Source organism: Melospiza georgiana, chromosome 2 (genome assembly GCF_028018845.1).
Source record: "Melospiza georgiana isolate bMelGeo1 chromosome 2, bMelGeo1.pri, whole genome shotgun sequence".
NCBI lineage: Eukaryota > Metazoa > Chordata > Aves > Passeriformes > Passerellidae > Melospiza > Melospiza georgiana.
The window spans coordinates 105,876,088-105,894,901 of NC_080431.1; the positions used below are offsets into that span (position 1 = coordinate 105,876,088).

At 38.4% G+C, this 18,814-nt stretch overlaps 1 protein-coding gene across 1 annotated transcript in view; it reads right to left on the reverse strand.

The window, feature by feature from the left end:
* SMPX (small muscle protein X-linked) overlaps positions 1-17,151 on the reverse strand; it is a 41,128-nt gene extending 23,977 nt beyond the window's left edge. Inside the window, exons 1-4 of the mRNA XM_058018239.1 lie at positions 17,023-17,151; positions 13,418-13,477; positions 8,370-8,459; positions 4,613-4,766 (exon numbers count right to left, since the gene is read on the reverse strand). Of these exons, the coding sequence (XP_057874222.1) occupies positions 4,626-4,766; positions 8,370-8,459; positions 13,418-13,456 (270 nt within the window). The 5' untranslated portion in view covers positions 13,457-13,477; positions 17,023-17,151 and the 3' untranslated portion in view covers positions 4,613-4,625. The remainder of the gene's footprint in view (positions 1-4,612; positions 4,767-8,369; positions 8,460-13,417; positions 13,478-17,022) is intronic.
* Positions 17,152-18,814: the final 1,663 nt, after the last annotated feature.

Below are 18,814 nucleotides of genomic sequence, written 5' to 3' on the forward strand. Positions count from 1 at the left end.
GACAAGATGCAAACACTAAATTGTGTGTAAGAGCAGGGACACCAGGAGAGGTAAATGGCTGCTGCAACTGAGGGGCAGCTTTAGAGCAATATGTAGCAGGAAACTGTAATTAAGTCTTTAGGGGGCAAAGTTATAATGTGCATTTTTAGCCTGAGGTGATAGACAAATTTTTTAAGGTAAATAATTAATAGCAACACCAAGGAATAACTAATAGCACACCATCTTGTGTGTATGGATATAAGACCTTTATTCCCTTCTGGGACTTCTGTTATGGCTTTTCCCCCTTTCTTTTTTCCCCAAGTGATGCCAATCTCAGAGGCTGCTCTGCTGACAAGATTTCTCATTTTATGTGGGGCAGAATTCTCTGCATAGTGCAAAGGCTAAGCTGCCCTAGAAAGCATTTGCTAGTTCTTTAGACTTCAAAATAGAGTTCCCTTGCTTCTGTAATCTGACAACAGAACTACCTTCTGCAATGAAACCACCCTCCCCAGTAGAGCTCCAGGTAAAGACAATGATTTGTCTGCAAGTACTGCATTAGATGGTGAGAAACAATCTCATCAACATTGTGATGGGGATCCTGACAATCTCTTTCTCCAAACACAACCAGAATACAGTGCTGGGAGTGCTGCCCCATGTCCATGACAGACTGTTTTGTAACTTCAAGATAGTAAATTTCCCTTTTTGCCTTTTGAGAAGTTCTTCCACTAAGAATGCTTTCTTCAAGAGGAAAGGACGAGACCCCTTTAGCTGAAGGTTTAGGTCCTCTGAAACCAAAGTCCAGCATTTAGATTCCATGGCCCATCACCATAAAAGATTTGTTACACAGCCCTCCACACTTAGGACACAAAGGTGAAGGGATGCAGGATGAAGAATGAACATGAGCTGCAGAAGTAACTGGCTGCCATTATCTATATTCTCAGGGGAAATGCCAGTTTGTGCTCAGACCCATTTCCAAGTACAATCACCATGCTAGTTATCACATGAGATATCACAACAATTGGCAATAAATCTCAGCCACAGCAGGCTCCATTTGTCACAAACTGCTTCCTACCATTGCTTATTCAATAGAGCATATATTTTTAATGTATGATATTTTGCTACTATTTTATTTTGCATATGCTTCATTCCTGTGCATGTAGAAATATCCAGGTGTGAAAAGAGCAGAAAAAAATTGTAGATGGAGAAAAGGAAAATTGATCATAACTCACATTGTATATTAAAACTAGCTGCATGTAACACATCATCTACAGGTATGGAAGAAAAAAATCTTTATGACAGATTATGCTAATTAGCTAATTATAGATGATAGACCAGATCCCCATAAGGGATGACTACAGTAATATCTTAACTGAGGAGCACTTGATGACCTTTAGTGGATTCAGCTTCATGACATCTCCCAAATTACATTTCTCCCACAAACTGTTGTAGTCACCACTACGATCCTAGCAAGTCTATTCATGTTTCCTAATTTGGAGAAGAGCAAGACCAAAGACATTTAATAGAAGTTACTCTAAAGTGAAAATTATGTAGGAATGGGCTTGCAAATAATGAACCAGCCTAATGCTTTGTAGGTTTCTTATTTTTGCTGCTGGGTTTGCATGCTAAACTGAGCAAGAAAACATGGATCAAAATTAATACAAAATTAATCAGGTCAGCTTACAATTTATTGAAACTAACCATGAAATATGAAAATACAGGAGGTAAAGTTGGAAATACCTGCTGTGGTTCTAAAAGCTTTGATATCTGTGGCATGTTAAAGTGTATTTGGGATTTTTTTTATTGCATGATATTATAGGATCACAGAATAATGGAAATTATCCAGAGTATTTGGAGTTATTCTAACTGTTTCAAGTAGAAACAGAGTTTCCTACAGAGTACCACAAGAAAGAAAAAAATAATATCAAAGGGAAATCCCTCAATAGTGAATATCTGAGAAGATTATAGTACTGATGTAAGAGAGAATTAATTTCCAAACTGTGAAAACCAAAGAACACTCTCATCTATCAGTACACACTCTGCACTGGCATATTCTATTGACCAGTCAGCTCACCATTCTTTTGAGACCATCACATCCAAAGGATGATCTCTAACCCATTCTTGTAGATGGAGCAAAGTATTAGGTATATGTGATTGTGAATTTCTTGCAGACTTAGATAATCTTCTCTAGATTTGTACAATCAATCATAAAACAGCTTTCTGGCAATATCACATTTTATACAAGGCTGCAGGCAGGAGGCCTTAAGCACTGGATCTGATTAATTTCCTCTTACAGGGGTCAGTCCTTACATTCAGTATCACTCAAGGTTGCTGGATGTGGCACCTAATTAATTTACATCTCAATTTTATGTGGCATTCAGGCACATGCTTAGTTTTGCACAACATCCAAACTCACAGGCTACAGTGAGAACTGCACCTGCAGCTCCTGTGAACACTGAGTTTTCAGATCTGATCTGTGACTGCACTACCCAAAATCTAGAAATCTATATACCTGTCAGGACCTGATAACCAATACATCAAAAGAAGGACAGAGACAGAAATTACTTCTTAATAACATCACTGCTTTCAAGATGCCCTTTACATGGCTGATGTTTCTGTAGAAAACTTTAGAGTGAACATCTGAGCCTGCCCTAAATGTCTCTGTCAGATTCTCAGTAAGGTAATTACTAAAAAACTTTTAAATGTTAAAAATAGCAATCATCTGAGAATAAATATGGGGGTAAATTTATGTTGGAATATCTCTTATAGGAAAAAACCTCCTTAAAGCCTCACATTAAAAATTCGTATTTCTCTGGGCAGTGCTTTACTGAAATTACTAAAATGTTACATTTTACAAAATGTTTTTTCCCCTCCCCCAAGTTTCCTGAAGAGAAAGACTCTGTTGCATGTTTAAAATATCAGGAACATTATGACACAGCAGGGTAAAAGCAAGAAAAAACTCAACACTCTTTCCTTCCAAATGGCATATTTATGCTGTACATAAAAAATAATTATGTTAATGATGCAGAGTGCACTGGGGTAATGCACTCAACTTATACACAATTTCTTTTCATATTCTTGGTTCTTAGCATTTCTGCATTCCCAAAACCCCTTTGCATGACTTTCTGTTTTCCTCTGTTTTTCATTTATGTTTCTGTGCAGTAAATTCCAGATGATTTTCTCCTGCTCAACTCCTCTGTCTCTCTTCAGGATAAAAAGGATTTATCAGTCAGCATGCACAACTAGCAATTCAGGTGAGTATTATGTGACACAACTATCTTTTTCTTACTGTAGCCAGGGTGGGGATTTTTTGGAATTAAAACTTCTCTGTACATCTGGGTTTTCATTGAAAGTGCCTGACACATCTTTACTGACTCAGGCTTTTCAAAGAAATCAGAGGATAATTTCATGGACAGAAGTTATCATAAATTTCTATAAGGTTCAGAATGTAGAAGAACAAAGGCTTATGGGTCTAGTTTGAAATCAGATATAAATTTTTCTGAAGTTGGCACTGAAGTGCTGAATACTTCCTTTTGGAAATATTCACTTGGCACTGAATATTTCCTTTTAAATAAAATGATCATAGAATCATAGAGTGCTTTGGGCTGGAAGGGATCTTTAAAGATCATCTAGTCCAACCCCTCTGCAATAAGTAGAGTCATCTTCACTAGACCAGGTTGCTCAGAGCCTCATCCAGCCTGATCTTCAGTGTTTATGGGGCATTTATTTACAACCTCTTTGGGCAACCTGGTCCAGTGTTTCATCAAACTCATTGCAAAAAACTTCTTCCTAATATCTAGTCTGAATCCAATGCCCTCAAGTTTAAAACCATTACTCATTATCCTACGACAAGAAGACCTACCAGAATTTCTGTCCCCTTTTTTCTATGAGCCCTCTTTGAGTACTGAAAGGCCACAGTGATGTCTGCCCAGAGCCTCCTCTTCTCCAGGCAGAACAACCTCACTCTCTCAGTGTGTATTTCACAGAGATGCTCCTGCCCTCCCTTCACCTTTGTGCCCCTCCTCTGGATTCACTCCAACATGTCCATGTCCTTCCTGTGCTAGACTACAGCAAGCCCTGGAGTGCCACAAATAGCATGGGGTATGTTTGTGTGGTCAAATACATGGAACCATTAGTATGTAAATTTTCAATTACATAATTAAATTAATATCAAATTACTAATGTTCCAAAGAAGCTTTTTAAAAATACTGACCTACTTGACCTACTTGTCCACCACTGCAATAAATTTATTTGCATTGTAAAACATTAATTTCTAGTTATATTGTAAAAATACAAGTTCTATATTTTAAAAAACTGGAACTTATGCTTATGAAGCAATACATTCTTTTTAAAGTGATTTTGATATTCCAAATGCACTGAATTCCTAGTATGCTGAACAGACTACTTCAGGCGGGTTGGTGGGTGCCATTTATCACTGGATTTAGTCTCCAACATGATTGAAATAACAGCAAATCCCAATTATGAGTTCTAATATTTTCTAATATTCTAATATTCCTTTGAATTATGGTGTGTGACTCCAGGTCCACTGGAGTAGTTGAAAAACCATCTTTTTACTTAGCTTTCTGGATCAGCCTGCTTCTCCCAGAGCCATGCAGAGAAACTCTCTTCTACTCACCTGCTTCTTCCAGCTACTGTTCAGCTTTGGGGACATATTTCAGCTCACTCTTTATGTTCTGAATCTCTGACAAGTTGACAGCAAGACCTGGAAGCTTCTTAGCTCCTGGGAGCAGTTTCTTCTCTTTCTCCTCCTCTGTTGAAGCAGGAGCATTCTGCACAAAAGGACACCAGTGACCTTCCTGCTGCAATAGCAATCTCTTGAACATGAGCATAGATCAGTTATTTGAAAAACAGGAAATGATGTTTTTATTCTAAAGGCAATCCCAGTGGAAAAAGGGGTGGAGTCATGAAGAGATAAGTTATTTTGTTGGTTGTTGTCTACAATGTCTAAAACCATTCTAAAAAGAATGAAAGATGCTCAGTGTAGAGGAATGAGGTTTAGAATTTATAATGCCAGGCAATTATATTTCTAGAAAATAACTGGAGAATTAAAGGCAACTTTAAATCTTTCATATTTTAAATGATTAAAAAAGCAGAAAAACCATTTTTTATCATCTAATTCCTTTTAGAGTTTAGAGTTGCCCGACACTTGGAGAGGAAGATCATCATGTACTTCTGCAGCTCTGGAGAAGAGTGTTGATAGTGGGTTATGGACTCCAAAAGCTCCCTGCAAGATCAACATGAGTTGAAATTTAACTTTTCATAACTTCAGTTGCAAGACCAGAAGGGGTTTTATCATTTTATATTTGAATTAGGGTAGTGCTGCATGGCTATTTTCCTGACATGTAAAAATGCCAGTTAAATAACAGCAACTACACAACAGTGAGCAACTCAGCTCATTTCCCAATGGACCACAGTATTTCAGCCCTTGGTACTTCCTCAGCTCTACTATTGCTTCTAGGTGAGTAGAGCAGGTATTTTAGACCATTTCTACTCTAGACTGGGTAATCTTTCCAAGGAGTAGATTTCCAGACATGAGTGTACTGTTGTTCCAGCCTGGTGTGTATTTTATAAAGGTGACATAAAGGAGGAATCAAGTACATGTAGAGATTAATTTCTATTTTACTATAAATAATTTCATTATGAAATTATTTTTTCATTTTTGATTACTCTGTGAATGTCCTCTTGTGATGGGCTTTTTATAGTTCAATCATGATTCAGATTTATTAGCCACCCTTTTTGAAAAGGGGAATTAACTGTGAACAGTCAATTCTTAATATTTAACTTAATTTTTAAAATTCCAACATTACTTGTCAAATATTATTGGCCAGTAAACCCCTCTTTTTTTTCTCTGTTGACTAATGGACTAATGCTAATCAGAAAAAAGGCTGCAATGTCAAACAAACAAAGTATTGGAGAAAACTGCCATTTTCTTCCTATCTGATCTTTAGGACTTTCCTAAGATCACCAGATATAAGAAAATGGAATTGATAATTACATTTCTTGGCTTGGTAGACTTGTATTATCTTTTCTCACATTTTAGCCAATGCACTATTAATTATTCCAAGATAATACTAATAATATTTGACTATTTTTTGCTAGATGATTTCAAATCCCAGCCAGTAATTCATCCCCAGGAACTGTATGTACTGCCTGATACCTGGTTTAATGATCTAACATCCTGAAACAGTAGCAAAGCACTGCAGGAGTATAAGTAAATTGATACAAAAGCTGTTTGGAAGGATACACAAAATTGTATCACTAGTCAAAGATGTAATGAGCTTTTACTGTTTCCTTTGACAGTTTTCCTAGATAATCTGAATAATCAGGGGAAACAAGTACTCCCTGAACCCAGCAGTACTTATTAGTACATAGCAGAAGCTATCTAAAAAATCCCATTTCAAGTCATGTGCTATACCATTCCTCTTGTAGAACAAGTAGTGCAAGCTTTGCCCACACTTTGGAGATTTTGTGCTCCATAAATTGTTGTCAGCTTTCTCTTCCATCTCAGATGTTTGCTGTTTAGGACCTCACTGCTCCCTGTATCACTCACTCCATGTGCAACACAGAGCTGAGCTTAGACTAAAGCCTTCAGTTTTATGGAAGGAAGCCTGAAGAGTTCCTTAGATATACAACAAGGGTTAAAAAATACAAGCATGGGAATGCTCTGACTGAAGAAGAGTTATTTCCTGTAATTCCCACCCTCCATTTCTTTTCATGTTAACATGTCTGCTCCACTGACCTTCAAAAATAGACATTCCTATCTGACTCCACCACCCCTTTGAGTAAGATCCATATTCCCCTCATCTCCTATGTCAAGGCTTTAAAGTACAGTGGATAATGCACTGTTAGCAGTGATTATGCACCGTTTGCAAAAGTTGCAGTTGCCTAAAACTGCTCTGAAAAATCATGAGCTGTATGGCAAAACTTAACAAGGTGAGAAAATTGAAATGACAAGTTCACTGGTAGCATTTTTATTCTATTCCTATAACAAGATCTTTGTCTGTAGTGTTTAATCCCATTGGTTTGGTTGAGTATTGCCCATAAAACATGGGACAAGATCTTCCATAATGTCTGTCTCCTATAGGTATTCATGCAGCTGAGAAACCAACATTCAATTACCCAAACAAATGTAATTATCAGGACCAGTCATTTATTTTATTTCTCAAACATTACTAGAACTCACACATGCTATATTAGTTTCTGCTTAATAACATCCACTCCTTCACCAGTTTAATTACTGCTGAGAGAATATGCTTTGATTCCTTTCCAAGGGAGAAAGCCACAATATCTATTCAAGGTCATTTTGTATGTTTGTTTTCTAAATCTTCTGAAGAGCCAAGTCAGCCTAGGTTTGATTATTTCAGGAAAGTTCTCTGTGAACAGAGCACTGTTTATATCAAAATATGGCAAAACTCAGAGAAAAAAATCTGCCTGAGACAGGAAAAGAAGAATTGGCTCTTACACAGCCTGTCCTGCCCTTGGCTGTGAGGAGCAGTGGGAGCTCTGGCCCAGCAGGATGAGTTCTCATCTGGGGACTGTGAATCCAAATAATTAAACTGGCCAGGAAAACCAGGAGCACCCATCTTTTTTATCTTGCTTGGAATATCTACAACTACATTTTCTTCCACTGTAGGTGTTAGGGCCTCATTTATTATTGAAGTTAATGGTAATTAAGATGCTCTAATATGATTCAGAAATATGATATCTGTGTTTAATCATAAATTTTGTGATCAATGTTAGTTAAGGTATAAATTGGATTTTATATTCAAATCTCAGTGTCAAACGCTTTCGTAAAACACAAGCATGAAAATACAGAATTCAGTCTAAAATGGAGTATTTTCACCCCTGGGCAGATAAATAGGTTTGGAATTTCTGTTTTAACTTGCAAGTGTCTTCACATTCAATTTCTTCTTGTTGATAAACCTTCTAAAAAGCGTTGTGTTTGAAAACCTGTTCCAATATTGTTAAGCTGTAACAATAAATCACACCACAGGGTGACAGATAGCAGCAAAGTCTTCCAAAGCCTTGCTATAACTTTTCCTGCTGTATCTCATCATCTCCCATCTAGAGAAATACTGCTGGTGAAATCCTGGCTCTCTCCCCTGACAGCAGATATCATCCTGCTGGGAAAGCAGAGCTACACACCTTTAAAGCTGTTTATGTTCCTATAGGTGCCTTGGCACCAAAAGCAGAACTATTTATACATGAAGTGTTAGTAAGTGGACATTTATTTTCGTGAATGATCAGTGCATGTCTGGCTGTGGTACCTAAGAGGGGTATGTGGAGCTATAAGATCACTTTAAAGGTTTTTTCCATTTTATGGCAGGGATTCTCCTCAGAAAAAAACAAATCAAAAAACCTTTTTTGCTTACCTCCTCTACTTCTTCAGGTGTAACTTCTTTTCTTTTATGAGGGTGGCCTGCACCAGGGCGAAATGCTCCCATTGGGATGTTAATATTAGCCTGTGAGAAGGAAATTTGATGCATTTAATAGTGACTGATAAATGAAGATACAGTTGGTAAATGGCAAAACTCAAAAGGAGTGGGACAAGCATATAGACATTATCATGCTTTTTCCAAGCACTTATGTCTTCAATGTATGCATCATCACACCACTCCTGTGGAAAGAGAAGTGCTTTCATCTCCATTTGCAAGAGAGAAAGTGAAAAAACAAACTAAAAAGCTTTCAAATTTCTGCATTTTAGACTAATGCTTTCTGATTTCATTGAACTTTAAAACAAATGAGTACTGGACACTAAAGAGTCTTTAGGCACCTAGGTCTGCTTCAGTTTGGTCAAGGTCAAACAGAGAGTGACTGCCAAAAACAATGTTTAAGTGTAAATCATGCAAATCCTTCAATAACAACCAATGACTGGACCACTCTCCATTCTCTAATGACACCACTTTTCACCTCACTTAATCACAGGTATCTTAGAAGGGAAGCCTGTCCTGTGTCATCTTAAGCCATAAGTATTTAAAATGTGATTTTACCAATAAAATTTACCCACAGTTGCTACGAACTGCAAATACTTGAACCAGCTCCAACACCGGGCAGACCACTGGCCCCTGGCTTCTGCAAACTACCTCCAGAATTACACCCACACAACTGCATCAATCTCATCCTTTATCTGGGGCAGAAAGCCAGCAGCCATAACATAATTGGGGCTGATAATAGATATCTTAAAAGTAAAAATTTTGGGGAATAGAATAGCACAAAACACTGCTTAGGAAAGAGCAGCTGAAACGTATCCATTTCCCAATGTGACCCAGCCAAGATTGTTTTAAAAGTCAAATGGCACGATCAACTAAATGCACAATTTATACTTATTCTTATCTCGTGATCTCAGAAGAGAAGCTGCTCCTAGGAAATGTCATCAAAATACCACGACTCCCACTGGTAAAACCAGGGGTTGAATTGGTAATGTTACGGAGCAGAAGCAGAGAGCCTTCTAACAGAGAGCTCTGCTCTTGTCCTTTACCACCTGACTGATCTGCATTAAATGAAGACAAATAATCCCATCCTCCTGCTCAAGTTATGGTCTTGCAGATCATGACCCACTTGGGCAACCACAGGAAAACAGCTCACGGTTTTCAGTAACAACAACTGTTCTGACAGCTGTAATCAAATGGCAAGCAAGTCAAAAATCCATCTGCCAAGAAATGAATGCTTTTCCCTCTATTCTGTTTACCTGTTTCCCATTATCTTATTCATGCAAGATGACACTGTCATTTCAGCGGGGCTGCCAAATATCTGCAGGGTCACAGACAACCAGGCATTTGTTTCATAAAGGTCTTCCACTGGGCATTAGTTTGGATACTGTGAAACTTTTCACCTGCACTTTTAAAGTTCCATAGGGACAGGGCATTTTCAGCCTCACAGTTCCTAACTCTCTATTTCATTTATGGGTGAAAAAAACCCAGCTTTGCCATTTCTAGTTTTAAGTAACTGCCCCACCAAGCTCCCGTATCTCCAGTCAGCTTCGATTTTTGGAACAGGAAACTTCTCTGCAAATTACAGCTAGCATGGTCATACAAGTTTGCAGAGTTGAACCTTTAAGAGATATCTCTTCTTGTGGTGCACATCTGGAACTTGGACATTCCTTCCCCTTGGAGGCAGCCAAAGCAGAAGCCAGCCTCCCACAGAACACTACAGCCCTTGCATTTCTCACTGTGACTGACAGACCAGCTGCAACTAAAAGTGGTTCAGAAAGCAAAAGTCCCAGGCTGCTAATTAAATTCAATAAAGAACTCTTTGGTCTGCTTCAGCACTTTCCCAGTAATCTGTGTCACACTAATGCAGTTTGTACTTTTTTGTCTGCAGTAGGGACATTCATGCCAGAGTTTGAGCAAGAAGTATGCAGTTTTGACAAAATAATTTAGTAAAATGAGCATCCTTTAAGACATAGTTAAAAACAGTTTGGATCTGATAATACATACTGTAAATTAAAATATTTCCAGCATGAAATGAAAATATGACGTTTCCAAACAATTCCTGACCATAGGTACCAAAGTCCTGAGCTGTCAATCTCTCTTAATCCGGAGCTGGTCCTCTCTTGCAGATGAGCAGCTGTGTAATGTGTGTGCCAAATTCTGTACAGCAGCATAGCCCTGCAAGGACTTGTGCTGTGTTGCCTAACAACTTCTGTTGTTTAACAAAAAGACAATTCTGTTTTAAAAATATGTTTCAAGACTTTTGTCACCTGTGAGTTGAGATGGAGATATGACCCTAGTGTATCTCCATCCAGTAAAATGCTAAATAGGAAATTTTCTGTTCTAGACTCTGGAAATCCTAAATTATAATTGCTTTAATCAGAGTTTCTAGGTGTGATTGTTATGTTTATCCATACTAATTATGAAAACTATTGAGTTTGCCTCTTCCTTTGTTTGAAAGGCATACCATATTTAGTGCCATGCAGTTTTTGCAATGACTGGATAGGTGGGCGCACTGATGTACTCTACCAGGCTCCTTCTGAACAGACCAAAGGAAAAATACCTGTACAAATGACATACTAATATATTGCTGGTTTGACAATTGAATTGGTACTTTGAGATTTTTTTGTGTGCTCTTCTTTCTGTTTTTTAGAGAGAGGGCATTAACGTTAGGATTCAGCTGATGCAGCTGTGCATGAGTTGAGGACTGTTATGGATAAGTCCTTCACAACATCACAGCCATTCCTGGCTGTCCAGATGAATGACTGAGTAATCTGCAAAGACACTTTTGTATAAATTAATGGGAAGGAAGGAAGGAAGGAAGGAAGGAAGGAAGGAAGGAAGGAAGGAAGGAAGGAAGGAAGGAAGGAAGGAAGGAAGGAAGGAAGGAAGGAAGGAAGGAAGGAAGGAAGGAAGGAAGGAAGGAAGGAAGGAAGGAAGGAAGGAAGGAAGGAAGGAAGGAAGGAAGGAAGGAAGGAAGGAAGGAAGGAGCTGGAGAGAAAATGGAATGAAATCCAGAAACAAACAACAACAAAAAACCCAGAAACCTCCTCACCCTTACCTCTGGGCAAAGCAAGAGTGTTTAAATATAGAATAATTTTCAGTCAGAGCTGTTCACAGCCTTTAGTACAGTGAGAAGGGGAGGTCAGCAATTGTTTCCAGAAATTAACATCTTTTGGTCCTCTATTGCCCCAAACTACTCTTGGGAACCAGCTGCTGCCTTTAACTCTTACACATCTGTATTTAGTAGCTATTAGGAAGTGAACATTTTTGTCCATATCTAGCACAGAAAGAAAAAAGCCATTTCAGAGACAGAACACCATGAAACACTTCAGTTAGTGAGGTGCCACTACTTTCCCTTTGCTGCAGCACGATGTACATTCCCCAGGGCACATCAGTCCTATTATACCAGCACACAATAGCAAAGGATCATAAGATATGAATCACAATGTAGAAAAGTAATGTGACATTTTGAGTCATAGTTCTTAGACTGCTCAAAGCGTAAAAAGCATCAATTCAGGTGAAAGTCTCCCGACTAGAACCACCTTTGACCCAATGCTTAATAGATATATATTAAATTTTTGCTGTAATTTTTCTCATTATTCAAGTCACCTTTGCAAAAAAATAAAATTTCTTAAAATATAATACTTAGTGCTTAAATTTAATGCATTTTTAAAATGAACAACCTAGGAGCATTGTTTATATTTAGAAGTTGGAAGCCATCCTAGAAACAAAATGCAGCCTATCATTACATCTCTAAGAAAAAAATGTAAACCAAATAATTCCTTAGAAATGTTTGTATGTACCTGTGGAGATTAAAGGAAAAATGTAAATGAATACTTTTCAGCTATTAAAGATCCATATTTTTTCATTAATCCTACAAACATTTCTATAGTCATTGTAAAAGAGGGATTTAAATTGAACTGAGTGAATTCAAAAGTCTGGCAAAATGGCACTTTTTTCTAATTTCAAGTGTACAGTATTTTTCATGCCTATTTTGGTAGAATTGATGATGATGATAAAGAGAATCTGCATTTTCACAGTGCCTTGCATCTTTAGTATGATGCCTAGCCCCTGGCTGATTAATCTTGATACTCCAATCCATTGCATTAGTATTATCTCAAGAAAACCGAGAACAAAGAAGACTTCAGAAATTCCATTTTGTGTTTCTTAGGTAAGGCAACTTGAACTCCTAGTAAAATTTCATTGGAAGTGCATTTTACAAAATACATGAGAATTCTGTAAGATTCTTCAGTTGAGAAGATATTTTGGCCTTTTGAGAAGAACCAATGATAACATGAACTAAACACGTTCTTCATGACCTTACTTCATGATGATGTTGGAATAATTCTCCAGCTGTTTATTTTATAAGTATGCAAGTATCCTTATAAGCAAGAAGTGTGCAACAATCAACTCCATCTTCCTTCAATATATCATTGAAGAAGTTATGTGGCAGACAAGAATGTTTCAAATTAAAATATCTGTGTTCCTCTCATTTTCCTTGGGTTTCTAAATAAAATGCTTCTTAAACAATTATTTGAACTTGAAGGTTTTTCTCCTTAAGAATGCAAACATGAAAAACTTCACAACACCCATGCTATCTTTTTAGCCTATCATTCTCCCAGCATTATATTGGCTTTGTGGCAAATCTAATGGTTGCAGGAATTATTTTTACTTAACAGTTACACAGATGCATTACCATACTTTTCTTAGATGATCCTCCACTAGGCATAACCTAACACTGCAAAGACCAAGCAAACAAGTGATTAATGAACCTATCTGATCCAGTTTTTCTATCAGTTCAGATCAAAAGATGATCTCCAGGTCATGCTTTTTCAGTGCTTTCATATCTACTAAGCTTTTCACTTTAACAGAATAACCCCAGCTAGCACTCCTATGGTGCTTTGTCTGAGTAAAAATGCAATCTGCCAAGCAATGGAAGACGATATTTATTATTTTATTATATTAAAAACATAAATGCTATCTCTTACCTGAATGGCTTTGACATGTGATGCTGGTTGTTTTGACATTTTTACGACAGAGGCTTATCCCTGCAAGCAAAATTGGAAAGTGTTACAGGCTCTGACATTCTGATAGCTGTGGAAGATAAGCTAGAACTTAACCCACACTGCCTCTTGACAGGCATCCATTTCATCTGCCCAGCTCCAGTTTCCATCTCAGTTTCCAAGCTGCTTAGTTATTCCTTCTGATATCAGGAGGAGACAGAACACCTGAGCTTCACCAATTAATCTTTCATAGCCACAAATGAAGCTATCTCTTTCACATTAAAAACAATAATGAGTAGAGATAAGGAATCTCTCAAACCTTAACAGCACTGTAAAATGAGTAAGAATTAAAGGAAGCTTTTGAGGATAAACAGTGTATGATTAGCTCAGTCACAGTATGTGGGAATTATTAGAACTTTCAGTTTTATTATCATTTCAGTAGTATTAGTTTAAGCCTTCTCTCAAATAAAACATAACTTGTTAGAAAATATTGATAAATGCAAACATAACCATTTTCTGACTCAATCCTTGCAAAACTTTAATGCCCGTGGACTGAAAGTTATCAAGACTGTCAAACAGAAACGTTCTCCTTGACAATTGCTAGAGCACAAAGTAGCCTCCCTTCAAAGTTTTGGATCATATAGATTCATCCATTTTCTTAAGCAATAAGATCAAAAATAACATATTTTTCCATATAATTTTATGCAGGTGGAGAAATACAGACTGATACACTATTATTATACAATAGCAAAGGGAAATACACCAAAGTAAAAAGGAAGAAATTTTATTAGCAGATGATTTGAAACACCATCTCAGCCTTTCATTCTCTCACTGAGAAGTTACATTTTAACTGGACTAGAGTTTCATCAAAGTCTTGTTATTTAACTATTACAATATAAAGTAAGGCAGTAATTCTAAAGGCTGAGAAATTAATTCACCAGAAAAGTCACAGATCACCACCAAACTACAGCACATTTTTGATACTGTATTTAATCTTAGATAGGAAGGGAATAATGAGAACAGAAATAAATGACATAGGAGAGAATAGCAGAAATACACTGAGAAATTAAAAGTGTGTAAAGACTTGGCTACCTCAAAGAGTATAACTGCCACATGAGGCAGTTCCCAAAATACCAGATGAGTTGTAGGTTGGCTTCAACTTAGAATATCAGCAATATCAGCCTGAAATTGTATTGCTGGGACTGACTAGAAGACTTCCTCCTGCATATTCTCACATCAGTTTTAAATCTGTGCAGGATGCTGAGCAGAATTAAAAATACAAATGACCTGCCATTAGAGGTCTCCCTCTGGTCACACTCTCAGCTGCTAAAAGTGGCGTCCAAACCCACACAGCATTCAGACAGATGACAATCATATTCATAAATTGTTTGGGTTTAAATTGCTTCTACTAAATTAATAAATCAGAAAAAATCCCACTGTGCAAAATAAAATCAGCATTCTTTTAATGAGCTTTATATTGTGGGTTTATATATACAATTTTCAAATGAGAGGGAGTTTTTAAAACTTCAGAATTTACTTTAGGGGATGTAATCTCAGCCACTGACATTTGTGATAAAATTCAAACACATTTCAAAAACACAAAAGGATTTACTAGACTCTATCTCCTTTAGTTTTGAAAATCTTTCTTAGGCATATAAATAACTGTTCCATTGATCAGTGACTGTATTCCAAAATAAACACAAAATAATTCCCCAACTGACTGGGAAGATAGAAGTCATAATACAGAATGTTTAATTAATTTTTAATCAAATTCTCATCTTTCTAATCAGAATGAAAAATGGAAACAAAAGCACATTTTAAAATGTTTAAACAACATTAAACATTTTGAAGCACAGTGGATCTACTTCCCAAACACTGTCACAAAGAAATTCTTGCCAAGATGTACTTCATCTTGCATGCCTGTGCATTGCAGAAACACCCATACACACCTCTTGGGGCACTTAGAGATAAATGGCAAGGATTTACCCTGAACCTCAGCTCTGAAACAAGCCCAGCATTAGTGCTCCTCAGCGAGGTGCTCTGGGTTCACAAGCAGCCAGTGCTGGAAATTACTGCAATCAGACACCGGTGCCTAAAGAGGGATGCATGATACAATTGTGTAGGACTGCTTTTGGAGGAGGTGATTTTCCTAGCAGACCATGCTGTCCTCATTACCGCCACAGAAATCAGGACAACAGCACACTACTGAGTAAAAATAGATCTCTGGCTCTTTCCCCTTCCCTCCCTTCCCCGAATTTCCTTACAGAGCAATACTGACCATCAATCACAGGAAAATAAGCCTTAGATTACACAAGCATCCATTACAGAAGTGATAAGTTAATTTTTATCAATTCCTTTGCTCTTTCACCACGTGTCTCAGAGAGAGACAGTCAAGAGTGCTGCACTGATTGTATTATTTCTGGTATTCCAATCAGCTCTGCAAACTTGAAAAAATCCCACTTCACCTTCATTTCTACAGCAGGATTTAACGTCTCTGGCAGGCAGAGAAATGCAGACATGCAGCCTGTATTCCCTGGTGTCTTTTTGGCCTCCCCACACCTTACCTTTTACCTTTTATGGGCTGCATGCTGAGCCAAACTTAGAAAGCAGTGGCAGCATTAGTTCAATTTGGAGCTGGTTTATGGCAACCTTCCCTTGCAAATTCCCTCGCTTTGCAGTGAAGTACTCACGAGCAGGACTACTTGTGAAATACAGGACTATTGCAGGGGAATAAATGAGTGTTTTGAAGCAAAACTTTGTAAAACAAAGGAACCTATCTTCTGTCTCTCCGCTAAAAATAATTTCTGACAGAGCTGCACCAAGATAATAAGCTGATTTATTCAATTTGTTTTAAATACGATATCATAATGCCATCTTTTGTAATGCACACAAGAGATGTACAGTAGCAAACAGACAACAGCAAGAGCCCTCCCCCTGCCCCAGCTGGAAGCTGTCCTCTCCCCCCACTGCATGCACAGCATCAAGCACAACGGGCATTTTGGAGACAGAACTGCAGTGTATTATCTTATTAAAAGACTTTGACAGGAACTACATGACTGTGAGACCTAAGCAATTTAATGAAAGAAGAGAAACCTCTACTCTGCAGCTTTCAGCCTGTTACACAAAAACTTATTACAAGCTCTAGGCAAATGTGGTCACATTTTCCGTAATACATAAACAATAATCTGTGTTACAGCTGCCTGTTAGGCTTAGTGAAAGAAACCTCTTAGATCAAAACCATAATATTTCACTAAATATAATAAACATACAGAAAACAATAGCCTTCTGCCTATCTACTACAATATTCAAACTCATACACACTTCTTATGAGTCATGAGGTACTTAAGTGACTTTTATTTTAAATTTTTAGATCCCCACAGACTATGAAGTAATAGCGATCTGCTCTGAATACTCTGATGCACTGCATGAGACATTAAAATAGGCAGAAAACCACAACTATTGTAGTAAACATAGCAATTCCTAAAGAGTTTTCATGAGGGTCTTTCAAGATTTTAATTGACCCCTTCAAGAGTAGCTAACTTATTTACTTATATAAAAAAAGTTCCAAACCGTCAAGTGAGTATGCACACCTCCTTTTGATGCTGAAAGAGGTACCTTCTTCTACCAGCTGAGGTATTGACTGTGACCCTTTTAATGTGTCTGAAATAGCTCCGATGCTTTCAGCCTGGACGGCACTGAGTGCTGCTCCAGGCTGGAGTGGGACTCGGCAGAGAAGCAAAGTGTAAAAGGGAATTCCTGTCATAGCTTCCAGTTGTTCTTCCTAAATATAGAGTTTGATTCACCCTGTAACTTGGTCCCCTGTGACACTTGACCATGGTAAAAGCAGGGCTCAACTGTCAAGCAGGAGGTGTTGAAGGAACACACCTTTAGGTCCTTTTTCTGCCCTCCCTCTCCCTGTCATTCCAGGCTTTTCCCAAGTGCCAGGCATACAGCAGTAGCAGGTAACACAGAACTCCTCCCACAGCATTTGGGGCAGTGTGTGCCTCCCTACGCCACACTGCAGAAGGAAATAATTATGGAGACATAATTATGAAGAAGTCACCTCAGAGAAGCTATCCAGGGGAGGTGAATGGTGATCAACATGACCATATTGCTGCTGCTTTGGGAGCAAACTCACCCAGCAGCTGCCCTGGGGTGTCAGCAGAGCCTTCCCCCTGCAGGACAGCCCTGCTCACCAGGGAGGGCTCCTGAGCCTACGAGGCCACAGTGACCAGCTGCTGAGCCTGTGGGCGTGGGGATGAAGAAAAGCCAAAGGAGGAGTGTGTATGTGAGAGAGAGAGACAGAGTTGTTATAGCTCATGAGTGAAGTACAACATTACATAACTATGCTCATGCTGGCTGGAGTATTGTCTTAGTGAGGGCTACTGATGGAGCTCTCACAACAAGTCGTGTGTGGGGCATATCCTCAGGTTTCCACTTGCAGAAGTGCAAATTCCTGGTCATCTGTGCATCTTCACAAGAATGAATTTCCCTCTTCCTCACTCCTCTGCTGTACCTGATCTCCACTGGACCCACAACAGTAATGGTGACAAGAGCAGTGTCATTATGGGTAATAACTGTCAAGGATCTCCCTTGAGTTTAACTCATTTGACCAATAACCCTTTTAATTTCAAGTATCTGAAATACAAAGGTGGCCAAGCAGGCTGCTTCATTAAGCCTGTGACTCACTCTCCACTGCCCTCTTTCCCAAAAATGTTGTCATCTGGAAGCTGATAAAGCTGATGACTTGCTCTGGGAGATTGCTGACTACCTACAGCCACTCCCTTCCCAAGCAGCCACGAGAAGATGAATGACACAGAAACAGGCCCACAACCAGGACATGCATTTGTGTAAGGCAGGACTGATGGGTGTACACACAGCCACCAGCTCGTTCCACAGAGACCTCCACTCCTCAGGTAGGCTGATGCCTGTTATGCCTGTTGCCAAAGATTTTGAGGCAGGAGAGGACTACTGCACTTGAAACGTGGTGGGGTCCCCAAGAGGGCTCACAAAGCTGCTCCTTGGCCAGAACAGAGCAGTCTGCAGTCAGTTGAAGGCCCTGCCTCCCAGGTGGTTGAGACCACATTAAAACAAAGCCAGACTCAAGTGAGTGACATTACATACCTCCTTCTGAAGGTTCATATTTACCACAAAAGTACCAGAAGGCAATGGAAGAGGCAATACATTTTTGTAACACGGTTCTGTACATTAACTTATTTCAATTTATATTACAATAGTAATATTACAAACTAGCTCTTGAACATATAGTTCTTTCTCCCATGTGTCATTAATTAAGCAAAGGTAGACCATTGTTTAGATTTTATAATTTCTTCATTTTGCAAATATGCCTAAGAAATATCAGCTCAACAATGTTCCCTTCAA